Raw genomic sequence first — 23,573 nt, 5'->3', positions numbered from 1 at the left:
CAGTGGCGCAATCTTGGCTCACTGCAACCTCTGCCTCCTGGGTTCAAGCGATTCCCCTGCCTCAGCCTCTCGAGTTGCTGGAACTACAGTCACGCACCACCACGCCGAGCTAATTTTTGTACTTTTAGTAGAGACGGGGTTTCACCATGTTGACCAGGATGGTCTGTCTCTTGACCTCGTGATCCACCTGCCTCGGCCTCCCAAAGTGCTGGGATTACAGGCGTTAGCCATGGCGCACAGCCTCGAACACTGTTAAACTGTGAATTTCTTTATTTAGCTGTGTCTCATAAGTCCTGTAGGCTTTATTCATTATCCTTTATTATTATTTTTTCTCTGACTGAGTCATTTCAAAAAGCTTGCCTTTGAGTTCAGAAATACTTTCTTCTGCTTAATCTAGTCTATTATTAAGCTTACAATTGTATTTTTATTTCATTATGAAATTCTTCAGCTCCAAAATTTCTGCTTAATTCTTTTTCATTGTATCTATCTCTTTGTTGAATTTTTCACTTGGATCACAAATTGTTTCCCTAATTTTTCTGAATCGTTTGTTTGAATTTTTTTGTATCATGTTGAGTTTCCTTATAATCATTATTTTAAATTCTTTTTCAGGCATTTTGTAAATATTCTTTCTACATTCCCTGTTCTTTCTAGGCTTTAGATGCCTACGTCTCAGTTTTACCATCAGGCGTAGGCTCCTGGCAGCCAAGGTTGTGATGCTACAGAATTTCATTCTCCAGTGATCTGTTACTGGAAACTTATCATGTTTCTTTGTATGTATTATGTTTCCTTGCTTTTTCATGTTTCTTATGTGCTCAGGTTGGTATCTGTGCATCTAGTAGAACAATTGGTTTTTTTTTCCAATTTTGTGAGTAGCTTTCCCAGAGAGTCTTTCTTTCCTACAGATGAATCCTAGAGTGTCACTTTTATACGGTATATATGTCAGTGGCCTAGGCTATGGAGCTCTGGGATGGCAGTGTCACCGTTTTGCTGGGAAGGAAACACCAGGCTGGTTGTCATGCTGGATGTGGGGGTGGAAAGCTCTCCAGGGGGTTGGAACAGCCACTAAACTGGCTATGAGGCTGGGCATGGGCACACACATATATGTGCAGGTGTGGGAAGCTGGCAAGTTGTTCAGAAGATTCTCTGCTGTGCAGGTCCAACTGTTTCCTAGGGAGGAGAGTATCACGTGGCTTTGGTTGCCTAGGTCTTCGTTTTAACATCAGGTCCAGGCTCTTGGCAGCCAGGGTTGTGGTGCTGCAGGCACCCATGTGAATGTGATAGAATGATGATGAGGTCTCAGGGACAAAGAGTATAAGTGGTTATTGGCCTCCAATGCAGGACACACTGTAATGGTGAGTCCAGTTTGAAGATGGTGCTAAGATGAAACAGCTTAGGATACAGGGTTGCAGAACTATATTTTTAAGAATGTTCTCAAAAGCTTGGAATCTTTTATAGTAGATTAGGTAATACATGTCAAGATGACAATTAATGTAAATATAAAAGTGAGGTGTTTCTAACTGCCTGGGAAAACTTCCTTGCAAAAATCTCATTAACTAAAAATTACAGATTATTTTCATCTGTTGTTCAGGAATTTCAATGATAAATTTTTCCATTGTTTTCATTATTTCATTCCATAGTTTTATAGTTTTCACTGATTCTTCATTGTCTACAACAGTACCTCTTAAATTTTCCTGTAAAATGGAAATTTTTGAGAACCGGAGGAAAGTGAATGGAACCTCTCCCTCAAAATAGTCACACACACAATATATTTTAGAGATTTCTTAAGGATTAATAAGCTCTGACTTCTAAGAAAATGTCCAAGTTCCTATCTTGTGTTTTAAGAGCCTCCATAATATAGCTCTGACCTTCTTTTTCAGTCTCCTCATTTTGTACTCTTCTCCAATATATGTCTTTCATTTCTACAAAACTGAAGTCTTCCATTGGAGTATACATTAAACTTATCTGCTTCATTACCTTTTTCCCTAGAAAGGCAATAGAAAGGTTTTTCGTTCTTCCTATAATTAATTCTTTCCCATAGCTGTATTAAAATGTGTCCATTCCTCAAGCTTAATCTCAAATTATGTCACCTCCATGAAACATTCCAAGATTGTTCTGGCCAGAAAGACTTTCTTTTCTTTGAATGCCTATGGAGCTCACTGACTAAGCAATTTAAAGTATTCTTATATTGCACTTCTTTTTTACAGTCAGGAAACCTTTCAAGTGAATACACTTTATCTCTCCAACTATGCCATAAGCCTCTGGTGAAAATTAGCACATATTATTTACCTTTTTATTCATTTGTATGAGTAGGAAACCATCATGCACATAAATGAGGGCTCAATAAATAATTCTTGAATGGAGGAAACATTAATAGAAAACCAACATCTTAAACAACTGAATTTTGGCATGTTGCAACATACTTCAGACTAAATTAAGTAGCTGTGTTGCTTACAATTTTATGTGACAGTCTGTTACTCATGCATTGTTTTCAGTTTTGTTACAGGTACTGTAATCAACATTAACCAGAAAAAGACACCTAAGTCTCACTGTGCTGATAGCAGTCTAGTTTTACAGGAAAAGGGTAGACAAGAAATGTAGTAGATAGCTTCCCTTTAGTAAGCTACCCAGGGCTTGATGAAGAACGAATTGCTTCTGTTATATAAGTGCTGAGAAAATTGCAAGGTATTTAGTATGGCTACTGATGAAGAAAGAGCAATAGACAATGGGGGAGGAGGGCAAGACACACATTCTGTACAGTAATATTTGAAAGCATGCAAGGGATGAGTCATAGTGACTAATAGTGATAAGCTAAGAAATGTTAACCAGAAGTTACAAAGAACTATGAATTCACTGCTGATCGTTTCAATAAATATGATCATTGATATTTGATCTCTTTCAGTGCAAATGATAGTGTAAGTATAATATATATGTATTGATTTAGAAAATACATACATTATAGTGTTTCCAGAGTAAACCTTTATGTAATGGTTAATGTTCAAAATTTCAATGATGCTTATTTAATCCTAAAACATCGGATAACTGAAAACTATTTAAGTTTTCTCACTTCTAGTCACCTTTTCTTAGTTATTTTTAGTCTACTTGTAAAATCTTATTTCTCAAACAAACACCATAGCTGAAAATTTTCCATTCTTCATGGTGAAATGATTATCTAAATGGAATAGAAACACCATAAGTAAGATATACTCAATGACTATATTTTTCTTTTAGCATAGGAAGATGATAAAAATTTTTATATAATAAAGACTGTCTTATATCTGTCATTGTTTTTCTTTTGAGAGATAAATCACAGCAATGTAAATATTATTTTAAAGTAGCAGGCCATATTTTTATTTGAAAATACAAATAAATATATACCACTTCATTAGTGTTCGTGGAATCCTCAGTGATTAAAAAATAAGTTTTTCTGTTATACCCAACTGTGATTTTATTAGTTGCTACATCCTTAAAATTGATATACACTGAATGACAGCCACAATTAATATCATGTTAATCAGATTTGATACTGCATGTAGTTACTAGATGTTATCAAAACTTTAGCTAACTTCCTTAGGATTGCCTTTAGGATATTATCTTGTTTCTAATGTGTAGGATTTATGCATTAGAGATGGTAACAGCGCATTGATTTTGACTCCGTATTACGTTAACTAGTTGCCAACAAACACAAGCAAAGCAAACAACAACCAATACCCAGTTTTCCCAATTGGATGGTCCTTTATCGCTGACTTAGGAAATTGATTCACTCAGATAACCCTTGCTAAAATATTGCATTGTTTTAAAGAAAACCTGAGATAGTTTAATCATAGAATAGAGTCCCCACATACCCCGCACTCAATTTATTTTACTATTAACAATTTGTTAGTATTGTAAATATGTTACAATTAAGTAACCAATATTCATACATTATTATTAACTAACGTCCATTTTTGTTCAATTTCCTCAGTTTCCACCAAAGGTCCCTTTTCTGTAACACATCACATTTATATTTCATGTCTCCTTTGGCTCTTCTTGGTTGTGACAGTCTCTCAGATTTTCTTTTTTGATAATACTGACAGTTTCAGGAGCATAGACCAGGTATTTCATGGAATGTCCCCCTATGTAAATTTCTCTGATGTTTTTCTTATGATTAGATTGGAATGATGGGGATGGGGGAGGAAGATAACAAAGGTAAAATATTATTGTCATTACATCACACTAAGTGTACATATTGTCAACATGACTGAACAATATTTTAATGTTTAAAATGTTTAATTGACAGTTAATAATTGTGCTTCTTTATGGGGTACAATGCAATGTTTTGATCCATGTATACATTAAAAAGATTCGATAAACTAATTATCGTATCTGTCACCTCACCAATTTATTTTTATTTTTTGGTGAGAATGTAAAAAATTTTAGCAATTTTGAGCACTTTTGATGTTAAACTTGAGTATCTGGCTAAGCTCATATTTCTCAGACTTCTCCACTAGTGGTGTAAATTTACACTTTCCTGCCCTTCTTTCATACCGTACTCAACCCTTTGGAAAGAAGTCACTGTGTGAAGCTTACACTTAAGGCCCAGTATTCTGCTTGACCTCTTTGAGGGCAGAGTGCTGGCATAAATTATTTGAAATTCTTCTGCACAGAAAAATTGTCTTTTTTCTTTCATTTATTTATTTATTTTTATTTATTTATTTTTTTGAGATGGAGTCTCACTCTGTCACCCAGGCTGGAGTGTAGTGGCCCAATCTCGGCTCACAGCAACCTCTGCCTCCCACGTTCAAGCAATTCTCCTGCCTCAGCCTCTCGAGTAGCTGGGATTACAGGTGCCTGCCACCACGTCCGGCTAATTTTTGTATTTTTAGTACAGACGGGGTTTCACTATGTTGGCTAGGCTAGTCTCGAACTCCTGACCTCAAGTGATCTGCCCGCCTTGGCCTCCCAAAGTGCTGGGATTACAGGCATGCACCACCGTGGCCAGCCTTCTCATTTACTCAATCATTTATTTATATCAGTGTGGACTCATGGGTGTTTATTTTATATTATGATTTGCAATTCAATAGTACTTCATTTTGCTATTTAAATTGTTCCAGTTTTGGTTATTGGGAGCTTTTTTAGTTGATCCCTGTGTCCCTTTGACATACCTACATCATTTTTTTGAATACTTATTTTCTGGCACTACAAGATGTTCCAGGTTCATCTTTCAGAATATTGATTTTGACTTAAGTTTATTAACTGAGGATCCAGTGTTCCCCAGTGCTCCTCCTTGATTTCAGTTTTTCTTTCTCCTTTAAATAAAATAATTTCACACTGGTACAAATACATACATATACATATATGTGTACATATATGTATAAAACACTGCAATTATTTTCACTAATAAAGTCATATGACTTATAATGTCTTAAGGCATCAACAGGATTAGCATTAGGGGCAACAGTCAGAAAGAAGACATACAAGTTTCCAAAAAAGTCTTTAAAGTACAAAGTGACTGAACATTTGTGCAATTTGCAACATGTCAATATAATTAATATGCTGCTCTTGACATCACTAATTAATATGCTGCTCTTGACCTCACATGTTATATAATACAATGCATTTTGAAGCCTTTATTTCTATTTCCAAATGCAAAAATTAAATGTCTTTCACATATCAGAAATAATAACTATGTTTAATCATAAAAGAATATGTCTCCAAAGTATCACCAAGACCCTTAAATGAGAGTCCCCAAATTTAGAAATATTAAATATATTTTAATGAATGTTAATTATATATGTGATACCATACTGTCAGGAATGAGACATGAGGACCATGGTACCTCACTCTCAGGATTTAGGCAATGAGTAGCAAGGATTTGAAATCAACCAGCAAAGGTTTCATCTCTAAAAATGTTAGGAATCAAGATGGCCGAATAGGAACAGCTCCGGTCTCCAGCTCCCAGCCCGAGAGACACAGAAGACTGGTGATTTCTGCATTTCTGCCTGAGGTACCGGTTTCATCTCACTAGGGAGTGCCAAACAGTGGGTGCAGGACAGTTGGTGAAGTGCACCGTGCGTGAGCCTAAGCAGGGCGAGGCACTGCCTCACTCGGGAAGCGCAAGGGGTCAGGGAGTTCCCTTTCCTAGTCAAAGAAAGGGGTAACAGATGGCACCTGGATAATCGGGTCAGTCCCACCCTCATACTGCGCTTTCCCAACAGGCCTGGAAAACGGCACACTAGGAGATTGTGTCCCGCATCTGGCTCGGAGGGTCCTATGCCCACGGAGTCTCGCTGATTGCTAGCACAGCAGTCTGAGATCAAGCTGCAAGGCGGCAGCGAGGCTGGGGGAGGGGCGCCCGCCATTGCCCAGGCTTGCTTAGGTAAACAAAGCAGCCAGGAAGCTCGAACTGGGTGGAACCCACCACAGCTCAAGGAGGCCTGTCTGCCTCTCTAGGCTCCACCTCTGGGGGCAGGGCACAGACAAACAAAAAGTCAGCAGGAAATTCCAGAGACTTAAATGTCCCTGTCGGACTGACAGCTTTGAAGAGAGTAGTGGTTCTCCCAGCACGCAGCTGGAGATCTGAGAACGGACAGACTGCCTCCTAAAGTGGGTTCCTCACCCCTGAGCAGCCTGAGAGGCACCCCCCCAGTAGGGACAGACTGACACCTCACTTGGCCGGGTACTCCTCTGAGACAAAACTTCCAGAGGAACTATCAGACAGCTGAATTTGTGGTCTCACGAAAATCCGCTGTTCTGCAGCCACCGCTGCTGACACCCAGCCATACAGGGTCTGGAGTGGACCTCTAGTAAACTCCAACAGACCTGCAGCTGAGGGTCCTGTCTGGTAGAAGGAAAACTAACAAACAGAAAGGACATCCACACCAAAAACCCATCTGTACATCACCATCATCAAAGACAAAAAGTAGATAAAACCGCAAAGATGGGGAAAAAACAGAGCAGAAAAACTGGAAACTCTAAAAAGCAGAGCACCTCTCCTCCTCCAAAGGAATGGAGTTCCTCACCAGCAACGGAACAAAGCTGGATGGAGGATGACTTTGACGAGTTGAGAGAAGAAGGCATCAGACGATCAAACTACTCTGAGCTACGGGAGGAAATTCAAAACAATAGCAAACAAGTTAAAAACTTTGAAAAAAAATTAGAAGAATGGATAACTAGAATAACCAATGGAGAGAAGGGCTTAAAGGAGATGATGGAGCTGAAAGCCAAGTTTCGAGAACTACGTGAAGATTGCAGAAGCCTCAGTAGCAGATGCGATCAACTGGAAGAAAGGGTATCGCTGATGGAAGATGAAATGAATGAAATGAAGCAAGAAGGGAAGTCTAGAGAAAAAAGAATAAAAAGAAATGAACAAAGCCTCCAAGAAATTTGGGACTACGTGAAACGACCAAACCTACGTCTGATTGGTGTACCTGAAAATGACGGGGAGAATGGAACCAAGTTGGAAAACACTCTGCAAGATATTATCCAGGAGAACTTCCCCAATCTAGCAAGGCAGGCCAACATTCAGATTCAGGAAATACAGAGAATGCCACAAAGATACTCCTCGAGAAGAGCAACTCCAAGACACATAATTGTCAGATTCACCAAAGTTGAAATGAAGGAAAAAATGTTAAGGGCAGCCAGAGAGAAAGGTCGGGTTACCCACAAAGGGAAGCCCATCAGACTAACAGCTGATCTCTCGGCAGAAACTGTACAAGCCAGAAGAGAGTGGGGGCCGATATTCAACATGCTTAAAGAAAAGAATTTTCAACCCAGAATTTCCTATCCAGCCAAACTAAGCTTCATAAGTAAAGGAGAAATAAAATACTTTACAGACAAGCAAACGCTGAGTGATTTTGTCACCACCAGGCCTGCCCTAAAAGAGCTCCTGAAGGAAGCACTAAACATGGAAAGGAACAACCGGTACCAGCCACTGCAAAAACATGACAAATTGTAAAGACCATCGAGGCTAGGAGGAAACTGCATCAACTAATGAGCAAAATAACCAACTAACATCATAATGACAGGATCAGATTCACACATAACAATATTAACGTTAAATGTAAATGGGCTAAATGCTCCAATTAAAAGACACAGACTGGCAAACTGAATAAGGAGTCAGGACCCATCAGTGTGCTGTATTCAGGAAACCCATCTCACGTGCAGAGACACACATAGACTCAAAATAAAGGGATGGAGGAAGATCTATCAAGCAAATGGAAAACAAAAAAAGGCAGGGGTTGCAATCCTAGTCTCTGATAAAATAGACTTTAAACCAACAAAGATCAAAAGAGACAAAGAAGGCCATTACATAATGGTAAAGGGATCAATTCAACAAGAAGAGCTAACGATCCTAAATATATATGCACCCAACACAGGAGCACCCAGATTCATAAAGCAAGTCCTGAGTGACCTACAAAGGGACTTAAACTCCCATGCAATAATAATGGGAGATTTTAACACCCCACTGTCAACATTAGACAGATCATCGAGACAGAAAGTTAACAAGGATATCCAGGAATTGAACTCAGCTCTAAACAAAGTGGACCTAATAGACATCTACAGAACTCTCCACCCCAAATCAACAGAATATACATTTTTTTCAGCACCACACCACACCTATTCCAAAATTGACCACATAGTTGGAAGTAAAGCTCTCCTCAGCAAATGTAAAAGAACAGAAATTATAACAAACTGTCTCTCAGACCACAGTGCAATCAAACTAGAACTCAGGATTAAAAAACTCACTCAAAACTGCTCAACTACATGGAAACTGAACAACCTGCTCCTGAATGACTATTGGGTACATAATGAAATGAAGGCCGAAATAAAGATGTTCTTTGAAACCAACGAGAAAAAAGACACAACATACCAGAATCTCTGGGACACATTCAAAGCAGTGTGTAGAGGGAAATTTATAGCACTAAATGCCCACAAGAGAACGCAGGAAAGATCCAAAATTGACACCCTAACATCACAATTAAAGAACTAGAAAAGCAAGAGCAAACACATTCAAAAGCTAGCAGAAGGCTAGAAATAACTACAATCAGAGCAGAACTGAAGGAAATAGAGACACAAAAAACCCTTCAAAAAATTAATGAATCCAGGAGCTGGTTTTTTGAGAAGATCAACAAAATTGATAGACCACTAGCAAGACTAATAAAGAAGAAAAGAGAGAAGAATCAAATAGATGCAATAAAAAATGAAAAAGGGGATATCACCACCGATCCCACAGAAATACAATCTACCATCAGAGAATACTACAAACACCTCTATGCAAATAAACTAGAAAATCTAGAAGAGATGGATAAATTCCTCGACAAATATACCCTCCCAAGACTATATCAGGAAGAAGTCGAATCTCTGAATAGACCAATAACAGGTTCTGAAATTGTGGCAATAATCAATAGCTTACCAACCAAAAAGAGTCCAGGACCTGATGGATTCACAGCCGAATTCTACCAGAGGTACAAGGAGGAACTGGTACCATTCCTTCTGAAACTATTCCAATCGATAGAAAAAGAGAGAATCCCCCCTAACACATTTTATGAAGCCAGCATCGTCCTGATACCAAAGCCAGGCAGAGACACAACCAAAAAAGAGAATTTTAGACCAATATCCTTGATGAACATTGATGCAAAAATCCTCAATAAAATACTGGCAAACCGAATCCAGCAGCACATCAAAAAGCTTATACACCATGATCAAGTGGGCTTCATCCCTGGGATGCAAGGCTGGTTCAACATATGCAAATCAATAAATGTAATCCAGCATATAAACAGAACCAAAGACAAAAACCACATGATTATCTCAATAGATGCAGAAAAGGCCTTTGATAAAATTCAACAACCCTTCATGCTAAAAACTCTCAATAAATTAGGTATTGATGGGACATATCTCAAAATAATAAGAGCTATATACGACAAACCCACAGCCAATATCATACTGAATGGGCAAAAACTGGAAGCATTCCCTCTGAAAACTGGCACAAGACAGGGATGCCCTCTCTCACCGCTCCTATTCAACATAGTGCTGGAAGTTCTGGCCAGAGCAATCAGGCAGGAGAAGGAAATAAAGGGTATTCAATTAGGAAAAGAGGAAGTCAAACTGTCCCTGTTTGCAGATGACATGATTGTATATCTAGAAAATCCCATTGTCTCAGCCCAAAATCTCCTTAAGCTGATTAGCAACTTCAGCAAAGTCTCAGGATACAAAATCAATGTACAAAAATCACAAGCATTCTTGTACACCAATCACAGACAAACAGAGAGCCAAATCATGAGTGAACTCCCATTCACAATTGCTTCAAAGAGAATAAAATACCTAGGAATCCAACTTACAAGGGATGTGAAGGACCTCTTCAAGGAGAACCACAAACCACTGCTCAATGAAATAAAAGAGGATACAAACAAATGGAAGAACATTCCATGCTCATGGGTTGGAAGAATCAATATCGTGAAAATGGCCATACTGCCCAAAGTAATTTATAGATTCAATGCCATCCCCATCAAGCTACCAATGACTTTCTTCACAGAATTGGAAAAAACTACTTTAAAGTTCATATGGAACCAAAAAAGAGCCTGCATTGCCAAGTCAATCCTAAGTCAAAAGAACAAAGCTGGAGTCATCATGCTACCTGACTTCAAACTATACTACAAGGCTACAGTAACCAAAACAGCATGGTACTGGTACCACAACAGAGATATAGATCAATGGAACAGAACAGAGGCCCCAGAAATGATGCCGCTTATCTACAACTATCTGATCTTTGACAAACCTGACAAAAACAAGAAATGGGGAAAGGATTCCCTATTTAATAAATGGTGCTGGGAAAACTGGCTAGCCATATGTAGAAAGCTGAAACTGGATCCCTTCCTTACAGCTTATACAAAAATTAATTCAAGATGGATTAAAGACTTATATGTTAGACCTAAAACCATTAAAATCCTACAAGAAAACCTAGGCAATACCATTCAGGACATAGGCGTGGGCAAGGACTTCATGTCTAAAACACCAAAAGCAATGGCAACAAAAGCCAAAATTGACAAATGGGATCTAATTAAACTAAAGAGCTTCTGCACAGCAAAAGAAACTACCATCAGAGTGAACAGGCAACCTACAGAATGGGAGAAAATTTTTGCAACCTACTCATCTGACAAAGGGCTAATATCCAGAATCTACAATGAACTCAAACAAATTTACAAGAAAAAAACAAACAACCCCATCAAAAGGTGGGCAAAGGACATGAACAGACACTTCTCAAAAGAAGACATTTATACAGCCAAAAAACACATGAATTAATGCTCATCATCACTGGCCATCAGAGAAATGCAAATCAAAACCACAGTGAGATATCATCTCACAGCAGTTAGAATGGCCTTCATTAAAAAAACAGGAAACAACAGGTGCTGGAGAGGATGTGGAGAAATAGGAACACTTTTACACTGTTGGTGGGACTGTCAACTAGTTCAACCATTGTGGAAGTCAGTGTGGCGATTCCTCAGGGATCTAGAACTAGAAATACCATTTGACCCAGCCATCCCATTACTGGGTATATACCCAAAGGACTATAAATCATGCTGCTATAAAGACACATGCACACGTATGTTTATTGCGGCACTATTCACAATAGCAAAGAGTTGGAACCAACCCAAATGTCCAACAACGATAGACTGGATTAAGAAAATGTGGCACATATACACCATGGAATACTATGCAGCCATAAAAAATGATGAGTTCGTGTCCTTTGTAGGGACATGGATGAAACTGGAAAACATCATTCTCAGTAAACTATCGCAAGGACAAAAAACCAAACACTGCATGTTCTCACTCATAGGTGGGAATTGAACAATGAGAACTCATGGACACAGGAAGGGGAACATCACATTCCAGGGACTGTTGTGGGGTGGGGGGATGGGGGAGGGACAGCATTAGGAGATATACCTAATGCTAAATGACGAGTTAATGGGTGCAGGAAATCAACATGGCACATGGATACATATGTAACAAACCTGAACATTGTGCACATGTACCCTAGAACCTAAAGTATAATAATAAAAAAAAAATGTTAGGAATCATTGCAATAAATTTAAATTTTTTGTCGTAATGTTCCAAATGTAGTAAAGCAATTGAATAACTTATGTAATTTTGTGCGGTGTGTTTTAAACCATAGGCAAAAAGATTTAACCTTAACCTTTCTGTAAATAACAATATAATTGTAGTTCATTTCTCATTCCTTCATTTGACATAAAAGTCTCTACTGAATAATGCAGTGTAAAGTTAAGTGAAGCAGGCCTAGTTCTGAACTTCAGAAAATCACACTATTTTCACCTCATAAGAAGATAGGCAACAACAACATTAACAGATATAATACCTGGAGAAATACCAATTGTAGATGTGAGCACCAGCTTCACATTCAAAGATTTTCCTTGGGGGCAGGAGAAAATATATGTAAAGTGCTCCACGCTTGGCACACAGTAAGGGTCAACAAAAGGTACTTCTTATTTTTAATGTTGTATTAGTATTGCTTTGTTATTGTTACCTTTCCAAAGTCATTTCCTACCACTGTCTCTGTTGAGTATGCTTCTCCAGATACTCTATCAACCACACTCCCATCTCAGGTCCCATGAAATTGATTTCTTCCTGGAAAGCACTCCCTGCAGATACCCACATATCTCATTTTCTGCTTTACGGGAAATAATTTTACAATAAGTTTCACTGTTTTAGACTTAGAATTTCTCTTATGCATATTTCCGTAGCAGATTTCATAAAACAGATGGGTTTGTGTTGAGGATGAAGACCTACGATACGTTTGATCCTATCTGAATCGTTTTGTTAAAAAAGGCAAATACACTATCGTGTCTATTTTCATAAAAGGCAGAGATCTCTGTATGAGGCACGTGCCACGCTGGCTGAATAGCCATATCCCCAGAGGGCAAAAGAGCAACATGGCTACAGGATGGCTGGAAAGTCACCTCTGTGGCCATGGACCACGCATGTGATCCTAAAATCACTATAATGAATAATAGGGAAGGACATAATTTTTAGTTCACCGGTTAAGGAATATTTTGAACATTAATCAATGGACTCTGTGGGGACATGTGGCATTGATTTGTATAGAAAAGCATATATGGTGGTTAAGTACTCCCTTGGCACAGGAGAAGTAACCTCTCATTTGCTTCAAATTCTTGAGTCAGACATTCTGTCTTCTTTTCTCACTTCATTTAAATATCTACTCAAATATTACCTCATCCAAAAAGCCTTCTCTATCTGAAGGAGTGCCCTCTACTTCACTCTATTCTTTCGAATTAATTTTTCTCATATTATTTATAATCACCTAAATATTATAATTTGGTTTGTTTTTATTGCCTCTCTCTTCCCATTAGAATGTATATTCAATGATTCAATGAAAACAGATTTCTCTGTTTTGATCTTGTTTTATCCCTAACATCTAGAAGAGTGCCTGGAACACAACGAATGCTCAATCTTTGTGGAATAAATTATTAATAAATTCTAAGTCTTATTCATCCAATCCTACTTTCTTTTGGATAGCAACATATACAATAACATCTGCTCATTTTTTCTAGGCAAACCTCACTTGAAACTTGGAAAGGGCTCTAGTAAAGAAAGAATGGAGTCTTTTCTGGCAGTGCACAGATGACAAAAATATTTAAAGTCACATATCAGTACAGTTGGTAGGTTATGCAAAAGCCTGAAACCCCAACAGGTAAAATGAGGGCATGGTCCCCATTCCTGACAATTCCTTAGAATTAAACAGCTCTGTAAATGTCCAATTTTGTACTGGGGCATGTTCTTGGCCCATAAATGGTTCATTTGCACTTTATTCAATGTCTTCGAACACAAAGAGGAAATCACGACATCTCTTTCAGTAAATGCAGTAAGCATGATTTTTCACGTTAACACTGTGACATCTGTCTGTATACTTATGCAATAATATGTTTATGAGCAATTGCAAATACCTACATATATGATTTCATAATTAAATACTCTGTCACATAGGAAGCATCATCCTAATACAATGTTAAAATATGTATTCTTTTTGTTGGAATGCTATGGTTGAAATAAGAAAAGGGAAGCAAAGATGCAGAGTTAGTTGATAACTAGGACAAAAGTAAAATGATAATTGAGCACAGGTCTCTGATGACCAGCATACTGGTATATGAATACTCACAGTGTGGGATCACAATACAGAGCTGTTCCTAAATGCTCTATGTACTTATAATTCAATTATTCAATTTCATATGAATACATTTGGATTTTTAACTTTCCGAACCAACATGTTAACATAACTTTAACAGCGTTGGCTTTAATATCCCTTCCAGGACTAACTGTGATTTATTCTGCTATATTACATGTTTGCAATTTAGTCCATTCTCTATTTATTCCCCATAATATTTGTAGAAATCAGGATGGCTTAAAGAGCCTTACTTTGCTCTGAGCGTCATAGCTTATCTTGTACTAGTATGATAATTCTCCACACTCACGACTGTTTTCTTTTTCAAAAAACCACTGGAGTTATATTGAGGGGATGGCAGCCTGCTGCCAACTTGTTAGGATCTTTTCTTCCTGCTCCCCAGTATTGCTGAAGAAGAGCAGCACTGGAGAAGCAAGGCATCAGAAAGCTTCTCAAATGATGCTGGACCAAGACGGGAAGATTTAGAATGGTTAAGGAGAAGGTAATAAACCATCGTATTTCAATTAATAAGATCTTCAATTTAGCCCCTCCTGCCTAAGATATCCTTGGCACACCTATAAAACCATTTCCTGTATGTATATTAAGAAAATGTTAGCTTTCCCGTGAAACCATAGAATAGTTAACAAGGCATTTCTTTAGAAAATAAAAAATGTCAGGAATAAAATCAAAGGATAAATGCGCTTTTTAAAACTGTCACTTGATGACGCTTTAAATTTGACATTTTACCTAACATTTTTTCTAACATCTATTTTATTGTAAATATTCCCATACTAGAAAATTAATTCACCTATTCTCAAATAATTTTGTTCCAAGGTCACAGTTGGTAATTTAAATTTCTCTACAGCAGAGTTAAATTCATTTATTAATCTCCAAATTCAGCAGTTTTTAAAAAATTGTTCTTGGTGAGGAGAACAAATTTGAAAGCCTGCTGAATTTAAAATTATGGACTCTATATTACTTTGAGAGTCTTATTTGTTGTACCAAATGCAACCTGCAATCCCTACAGTTATATAGCTTTTCCACGAGCAAGCACAAAATATTTAGGAAAATTTCACACATACGTGCTTTATTTCCTGAGAAGTTTATATGGCAGACAGTCTAACATTATTATTAATGTCATTTCACAAAGTCTTCTGCATGTTTATATTTCAACAAGACTGAGTTCCTATAAAGGCATCATTTTGCTGTAATGTTATTAGGCTGCTGCTTCTTCTGATATTCTGTTTTGAATTTATGAAAGCAAGACACTGTGAGGTTGTTATATTGGGAAAACTTATATTAAGAAGCAAATCTGCCAGTCCTTCTTCTCTATTTTTATGTAGAGACATAGTATGCCAGATATCTAGGTTTCCAAATAAATTAGCATGTTGAACTACTATATGATCTAAAATGGATGAAACACTTATTTTTCTATAGTACTACTGAATATTAATTACATTGCCAATATTATCAACTGTGTCTAAAACACGTTGGGACTATAAAAATATCTGATAGTGAAAAAGCAAAAAACAAAGAGATAAGGATACACTAGGTTAAGTTATAGTTGACAGTATTAGAGAACAGAACGTAATTTTCTTGCACTCAAACAATACCGGTGGGCATAAAAGTAAAGACAAAATCAAATGTTTTATGAACTATACCCAAACTACACTATATCGTCACTGTTTCTTCAATTTTCATTTTATGTTAAAAGCTGAAATGCTCCATTGCCCGCTTTAAGATCACATTGCCGTAAGTAGCATCTTATTACCTGCTTTATGCAGAATATTTTCATGCTTGCAAAAACTAGCTATGAAAGTAATACAACTTGAAATGAGTCTCCGAACGCCAAATATTCCATATTGTCACATAAAGATAACACAGTTTTAAGAGTCAATATCGCAACCACGTACTGAGGAAACAGATAAGGATGTGCTGATCAGTCACAGCTTTTATTTTGTTAAAGTTGGCCTAACTCACAATGTCAGAAAGAGTTCTCTGTGATTCATAACACTTGCACAAAGAATTGCATTTAAACATCTGAGCCACGGAGTGTATTTATAGAACATTAGTAATTACAATAAACATCTCTTAGAATTGAAACAGAATTCTTAATGAAAATAGGAGAAGTAAACTCATAACCCACCCCCCAAATTTCCAGTAATTATAAAGACGTATTCGTTATTGCCGTTTTCTTTTATAAACTTAGAGGAAACGGTTTCTGAGAGACCTTGATTGGCTGAATACAAACTCAGATTATTATGACACTTTCTGTTTAAACACTAAACATGAATTGTAGAGGATAAGTTAACTGAAGTTACGGCTTTCAGTTATGCGACCAAAAACTCTTACCTTGCTGTAGAATCGTCTATATTGTCATCAGCAATCATCTCCAAATCTTGTGCGCGTTTCTCACAAGCTTCTTTGAATAAATTCTTCTCTGGAACTGCCTTAGGAGTATCTTCATTTGCTTGAAAATGTACTATCAGATTATGTTGCTGCAAATTCTGAACGGTTCTCTGATGGGCAGGGGCCGGTCCCGGCACTGGTGCCAGTATATTGTGGTGGACAGGACTGTTGCTTTTCTTCAGTCCGTTTCTGTCCCGAGAGTGGCTCTTCAACCTGCCCTGAACCGGGGTCCCTCTATGCTCATATCCTTCCTGCTGAAGACAGCTTCCAGTGTTGGTGGAACCTTGAAAAGGATGACTAAACCACCTCCAGCGTAGCCTTAGGATCTGTTTCACATCAAACTCTTTCTTGCCAGACACTGACATCGTAGCAGGAGGAAAGACAAAAGCCTTCTCTCACAGAAAGGAAACGGAGCCTTTGTTATCTCTTGTTTTTCTGCCTCTTCTGTAGAACTAACAAAAGCACGAGTGCCGAGAGCAGTCTTTCTTGCTTTCTCTCCCCTCCCCCACTGCCTATGATACACTGTGAATACTTGTAGCCTTCTAGCAGAAGCAGAAGGCTGCAGCTAACAGTGTAGGTGGGAACCCATGCTGACAGGATGATGAGGTCAGACCTTAAACAAGTAAATCAGCTTACCACAGGAAAGCAGCCACCACAACACTCTCCAGCTGTTAGATTTTCAGGCTTGCAGCCCTCCTGCTTGGACTTGCAAATATCTAGCCCTGCTTCTTCAGTATCAAAGTACAGTAGCTGCAGCTGAAACCCAGGCAAGTGAGCCAAAGTGAAGCGTTTAAACTTATTTTCTTCTAAATTCCTTCTACTCACGCCTCCCCTGCTAGATTCATTTCTCAGTAGCCCACTTCTAAAAATGTGCCACTTTGTTCCATGATAATATGCGACAGAGGAATTCATTATAATCTATTTTGAGATTCCTTTTATGGAAACTTTGAAAATGGTTCATTAAGGGAAAGCATCAGTACCCTCATGCGGGTTTGTAATTAGTTTTTACAAAATTAATCTGAAAATGTGAAAGTCTCTATATGAAGATTTACCTGAAAACTTGACAAATTTTAGAAACATATTAGAAAGTATTGGTTACCCATGACCACTCACACAAACACGCCATTTGGGAATGTAGAAATGGTATTTTTAGTCTACATATGGAGGAAGAAAGCAGTGCTTTTCCAAGCTAGTTAGGTTAAAAGAGATGTCTTCTCTCAGTTACCACAGCTTGAAAATGAATAGTACATTCTGGCTCCATGCCTGGATACACACCTTCTTATGCCCTTTACTTTCACAGGCAGTGTTAAAGGTTTATTTTCTTTGTTCAAAAACCCTTATGAGAGGATGAACAGAGTATGTTTTGAATTAACTCCAAATCATCACACTGCTCAGGAATAACTGTGCCCAAAGTACTTTGAGATCTGAATCATAATCACTACTTTGTACAGATGGACATGTTTACAAAAGACAGTCATGTATCAAGAATGCATTTACCACTGACATTTTGAAATTCAGTTTGTACTTTATCCAGTTCTCATGTCATGCATACAGGCGATAAAGGGGAAATTATGCTAGTGTATGCCTAGAAAGAATACTGAAGTTGTAAGATTTTGCCTTTAGTTTGACTTTATGGTTAATGAACTGTGTGACCTTGGACAAGTCACTTTACTTTTTTGCATCTCAATTTCTTCATATATATTATACAGAGTCTAGACAGATTTCTATGTTTTCAAAAGCACTCAGATGTGATGGATTTAAAAATAACTGAAGAGAAAATAAAATGAATCTAAGTTTTGATACGCATTTTATCTGTGGTTTTCTTTAAATTCAATTATACCTCTCCCTTTCCCCTCTTGTTTTTGTAGGTGTGATGGTTAATTTATGCATCAACCTGACTGAGCTATGGGATGCCCAGATATTTGGCTAGTCTGGATGTTTCTGTGAGGGTATTTTTTTTTTTTTTGGATGAGTTTAACATTTAAATTGATAGACTGAGTAAAGCATATTCTCCTCTCTAATTGGGTAGGGCTCATCCAATCAGTTGAAGGCCTAAATACAACAGAAGGCTGACCTTTCCCTCAATAAGAGAGAATTACTCTTGCCTCACTGCCTTCTATCTGGAACATGGGATTTCCTCCTGCCTTTAGACTTTAACTGAAACATTGCTTCTTCCTGGATTTCAAGTCTGCCAGCATTTGCGCTGGAAATATATCACTGGCTCTCCTCAGTCTCCAGCTTGCCACCTGCAGGTCTTGGGACTTGTCAGGCTCCATAATCATGTCATCCAATTCCTTATAATAAATCTGTGTGTGTGTGTGTGTGTGTGTGTGTGTGTACATGTAGAGGAAACAAACTGTAAATATCAGGCAGAATAAATAAAATGTTGTAACAGAAATGTAAATAACGTGGTAGGAGCAAGAAGAAGTACTCAATTATCCATTTAAGTAACACTAAATAATACCTTTTCATATATCAGGAGTCTATAACCTTATTTTTCTAACATGTTCTTTGAGCTTGTTATGATTTAGATATAATTGGGGATTTGCCTGTGTTCCTTTTACCATAAGATGAAGATTAACCAACATCTGTCAGAATCTAAACTTTGATAGCACAATTTTCTGTAAGAATTTACCAAGAATGTGCTTTTTAAGTGTATGCTGAATATGGTCATTTTCCTGGATCTTAAACAAGGAATCATAGAATGACTAAGAAAGTTTTAGGTCTCCTAGAAAAAAATTAAAAGAATAGTATTTTTATGGAACGTGAAGATTCCTTTTACATTTCTGATTACAAAAGAAAGATTTAAGCATATTCAAACAGAAATGAGGAGAATGTCTGTAAGGATAGAAACTATGTCTTATTAATAATTTCCTTCCCTTTGCCTTATTATCTACTTTGCACCTGGTAATATTTAATCTATGTAGATTTAATGCATAACAAACTATAAGTGAAATTCTTGTATTAGTCAGGGTTCCCTAGAGGAACAGAACTAATAGGATATATATATATATATATATATAAAATATATATAATCAATTGTATATAATAATATACAAATGATATAATAGATAATGTATATAATTAATATATATTATTTGTATATTATTGTATATATTAGTTATATATATAATTAACTTCCATATATAGGAAGTTAATTAAGTATTGAACTAATAGGATATATATATTACATAATCAACTGTATATGATAATATACAATATAATATAATATACTATATATAATAATATATATAATTAATATATACTAATTGTATAGTATTGTATATATTAGTTATATATGTGGAAGTTAATTTATATATATATATATATGTGGAAGTTAATTAAGTATTAACTTACATGATCACAAGATCCCACAATAGGCTGTCTGCAAGCTTGAGGAGCAAAGACAAACAGTCCGAGTCTCAAAACTAAAGAACTTGGAGTCCAATGTTTGAGGGCAGGAAGCATCCAGCATGGGAAAAAGATGTAGGCTGTAAGACTAGGCCAGTCTCACCTTTTCACATTTTTCTGCCTGCTTTATATTCGCTGGCAGCTGATTAGATTGTGCCCACCAGACTAAGGGTGGGTCTGCCTTCCCCAGCCCACTGACTCAAATGTTAATCTCTTTTGGCAACACCCTCACAGACACACCCAGGAACAATACTTTGCATCCTTTGATCCAATCAAGTTGACACTCAGTATTAACCATCACAATGATTATCATATAAATTATTATCATATAAATTTACTTTATCAATGAATGCCAGAATTGTAAAATAAAAGAAAAATGCAAAATAGCTATGGGACTAAAATGCCATCTAAATAATTACTGATTATACAGGTTGGGGAATAAGCCTACAAACCAGTTGAATATTTAGGGCAATGTAAAAGCCATGAGCTCTCTCGATATTGTATTTTAGCAAAACCCTGTGTAGCAAATTAAGTTAGTCAGCTACTAGGACATTATGGTAGTTAAAATTATTGAAAATTACTTGGGAATACTTTGTTTTATTTCTTTCCCATAATTATCTGATTATACACCTCAAAGAAAAATTACATAGCCATAGACATCTGTGTATTAAAAGCTACACATCAACAACCTTTCATGTGCTTAACTGGAACTATTTCACTTGTCATGAGACGCATTATCCAGCACTAAAATGGTCAAAATAAAAGTAACATCTAATTTTGAAAGGTTGTATGCTAAGCACACAACTTTAAAACAAGTCTGTCCTAAATCACTGCATCAAAAATCACTACAAAATTTTGAAATAGGTAAAAAACATTAATGTTGACTCATGGTTCAAGTCACCCCAGGAAAAAGAGATCAAAGAATGGAATAACATTGCTATAATAAAACTCCTTCCATTTACATCCACTTATTTAGGTAAACAAACATTTTCAACACTCATGTCTGTAAAAACAAACAAAAATAAATTAACTGATGCTGACTCCTGTCTTATTCTTCCTCAATAAAAATCATATTTAGAGTCAAAAAATTTAAAAACTAAAATTTATGTATTATTTTTGTTGTAAAAATATGATAAGGTAATCAACAAAATACTTTCAAGTAAAAATATGTTATGAAATAATTATCTTAGGAAACTTAAATTAAAATGTGGATTCGAGGAGAAAAGGAACTATTTGAAATTTCTGCTCCTAAAGAAAAAAATTTCATGTATTATTGAATTATAAAGGTATAAAATCACTACAATATATAGATTCCATTGAATATGTTTGAAAAAGTAATTTAAAAATTTATTTTGAAACACTAACGTTTAAAGTATGGTAGAAAGTGCATCTTTTGACACTTTAAAATTATGATGTAATATTTCAAATGTGAGCTTCATATTGTATCAGACTCTACATAATTTTTCAAGTTTTTTTGTAGAGGATATGTGGAGCAAAATGTTTGAAGACAATTCCTGAAGGCTAACGCAAGTTTGAAAGATTATCACTTGATTTTAATCTCTTTTTTACTCCATTCCATAGTTAATTAAGAGCATTCTGCAGTAGCATTTTACAAACCTTCCTCATTTATTCCCCGCTTCTTTCCTGTGGAACATGACTGCTATCCCCTTTTCTATATCGAAACCATTCACTCTCGTGCAACTGTTCTCAAAGTTCAGTGAGCTATCACTTTATATTTTTTACTTATTAAATGGGCAGATTCTGATTAGCAGTTTTAAGGTAGGGTCCAGAAACCCATTTGTTCAATAATCGCTTTAGGGCACCCTTTGAAAGTGGCCCACAGACATTTTAAGAAATAGTGTTTTTAAGTAGCCAACATGTGGTCTTAGTTGAATAGAATTCTTTCTTCTAATTTTTCATTTCCTTGATTTTTTTTTATACTCATTCATTCATTAATCCATCTAACAAAGGCTTATTGAGTGCCTACTATGTGCTGGGCTCTGACGATGCAAATATGATTACATTGTTCTTGTCCACAAGAGCTTACCTTTTGTACTCTTGTTCACCCCATCTTTTCTGGAACAGTCTTCTCTCGGTTCTTAATAATATGCTCTCTTTTTCTCCTGTCTGTGCCTTGATATCCATCATTCTCTCCTCTTCACCTAGAAATATATGTACGTCCAGACTTCAGGTTTCAGCCTTGTCTCACTGCTTTTACTTCTTTATATTAACTATCATATAAAGTTTATTTACTCCAAAATTTCAGTGGTAATCTGTGTAGGTAATTTTAAAATCTTTCCTTTAAGCCATACTTTCATTAATATTTCAGTTCCAAATCTCTAGCATCCTACAAGATCTTACTTTAGAAAGAAACTTTTATCTCTGTTTTTATGCTGTAGTAGCAATTTACAAGAAAAAAAAATATATCAGTTATTCCACAAACTGATTACCTTCAGTTAAACTTTCTCTGTCTTTCAATTTAACAGAACTGGTTTTAGTGTTCTAAGGATCAAGATTTTACCCTAAAAAGAGTTTTTAAAAATTATCTTGGCCTTCAGCAGTGTAAAGTTGATTGTAAATATAGACATGGTCACTGGTCTTGAATTACATGAAGTTAAAAATATCTTTTAATGTTAGCCACCATAACTAAATACATTTTCTACTAGAAAACCTAATCAATCAGCACATTAAAAAGCTAATCAACCACAAGCAAGTAGGCTTCATTGCTGAGATGCAAGTTTGGTTCAACATATGCGCCTGACCCCCCATCCCATCATGGCCAAGCATGCAATTTGTAAGATTACTCTGGGGTCCCCTTGGCCAGGAAGTGGTCCGTTCAGTCAGTTGGGTGGATTTGAAATGATGAGCTGCATGAAACACTTATAGCTTACAGGTGAGATACTCTAAGTAAAATTCTATTTGAAAAGAATGCCCTATGTTTATCATGGGATCTGGCTTCATGAACATTTCTGGAATAAATAACAATGTAAATTGGAAGCCACGTGGTTTTCTAGAGGGAAACCTTTGCACTGATCTTATTCTCAGTTTTCTTACTGACTTCTTGTGTGAGAAAAATTATAAAAAAATCATCTGTGCCTCAGGTTTTCCTTTCATAGAAAAGTACAGAACAATATGCCTTTTCTCTAGATTTTGAGATGTTGTGAAGAAAGGCAATTTAACATATAAGGTATGTATAGCCATCTAGAAGTAAGTAGTATAAAAATACAATTTATTATTGTTAAACTATTATTTAAGAGGATTTTATTGTTGAAAATAGTACTTTGGATATGCGCTTATGTCTCATGGATTGTTCCAAAAAACCAAGAAAATTCATAATTTTCAATGCTAAGTAAAGTGTTAACTAATGGTATTTTAACTAGTGGGATCATTGGAAGGGTGGTTATGAGTTATAGCAGCTAAAGAGAGTTACAGTTCTCTCATTTAAAAAGCTGAATAAAATGTTCTTCCTAGAGTTAATAGTTCATATAAATGACATATTTATCTCTTCTAAGTAAGCTCATAAGCATGAATGCAAGTTCAGAAAGATCAAAACAAAGTAACAAGGCAATGTAGAAAAGCACAC

General features: G+C 36.5%; 1 protein-coding gene across 2 annotated transcripts in view; it reads right to left on the bottom strand.

Annotated features, from left to right (window-relative positions):
- Positions 1-17,120, bottom strand: part of KLHL4 (kelch like family member 4) — a 161,815-nt gene extending 144,695 nt beyond the window's left edge. For both annotated transcript variants that reach the window (XM_003269023.4, XM_003269022.4), the window contains exon 1: positions 16,523-17,120. In XM_003269023.4, coding sequence (XP_003269071.1) covers positions 16,523-16,944 — 422 coding nt within the window. In that variant the 5' untranslated portion in view covers positions 16,945-17,120. The remainder of the gene's footprint in view (positions 1-16,522) is intronic.
- Positions 17,121-23,573: the final 6,453 nt, after the last annotated feature.

Source organism: Nomascus leucogenys, chromosome X (assembly GCF_006542625.1).
Source record: "Nomascus leucogenys isolate Asia chromosome X, Asia_NLE_v1, whole genome shotgun sequence".
Taxonomy (NCBI): Eukaryota; Metazoa; Chordata; class Mammalia; order Primates; family Hylobatidae; genus Nomascus; species Nomascus leucogenys.
Note: the sequence above shows the minus strand (reverse complement) of the source record. Positions and strands in the feature narration are given on the sequence as shown.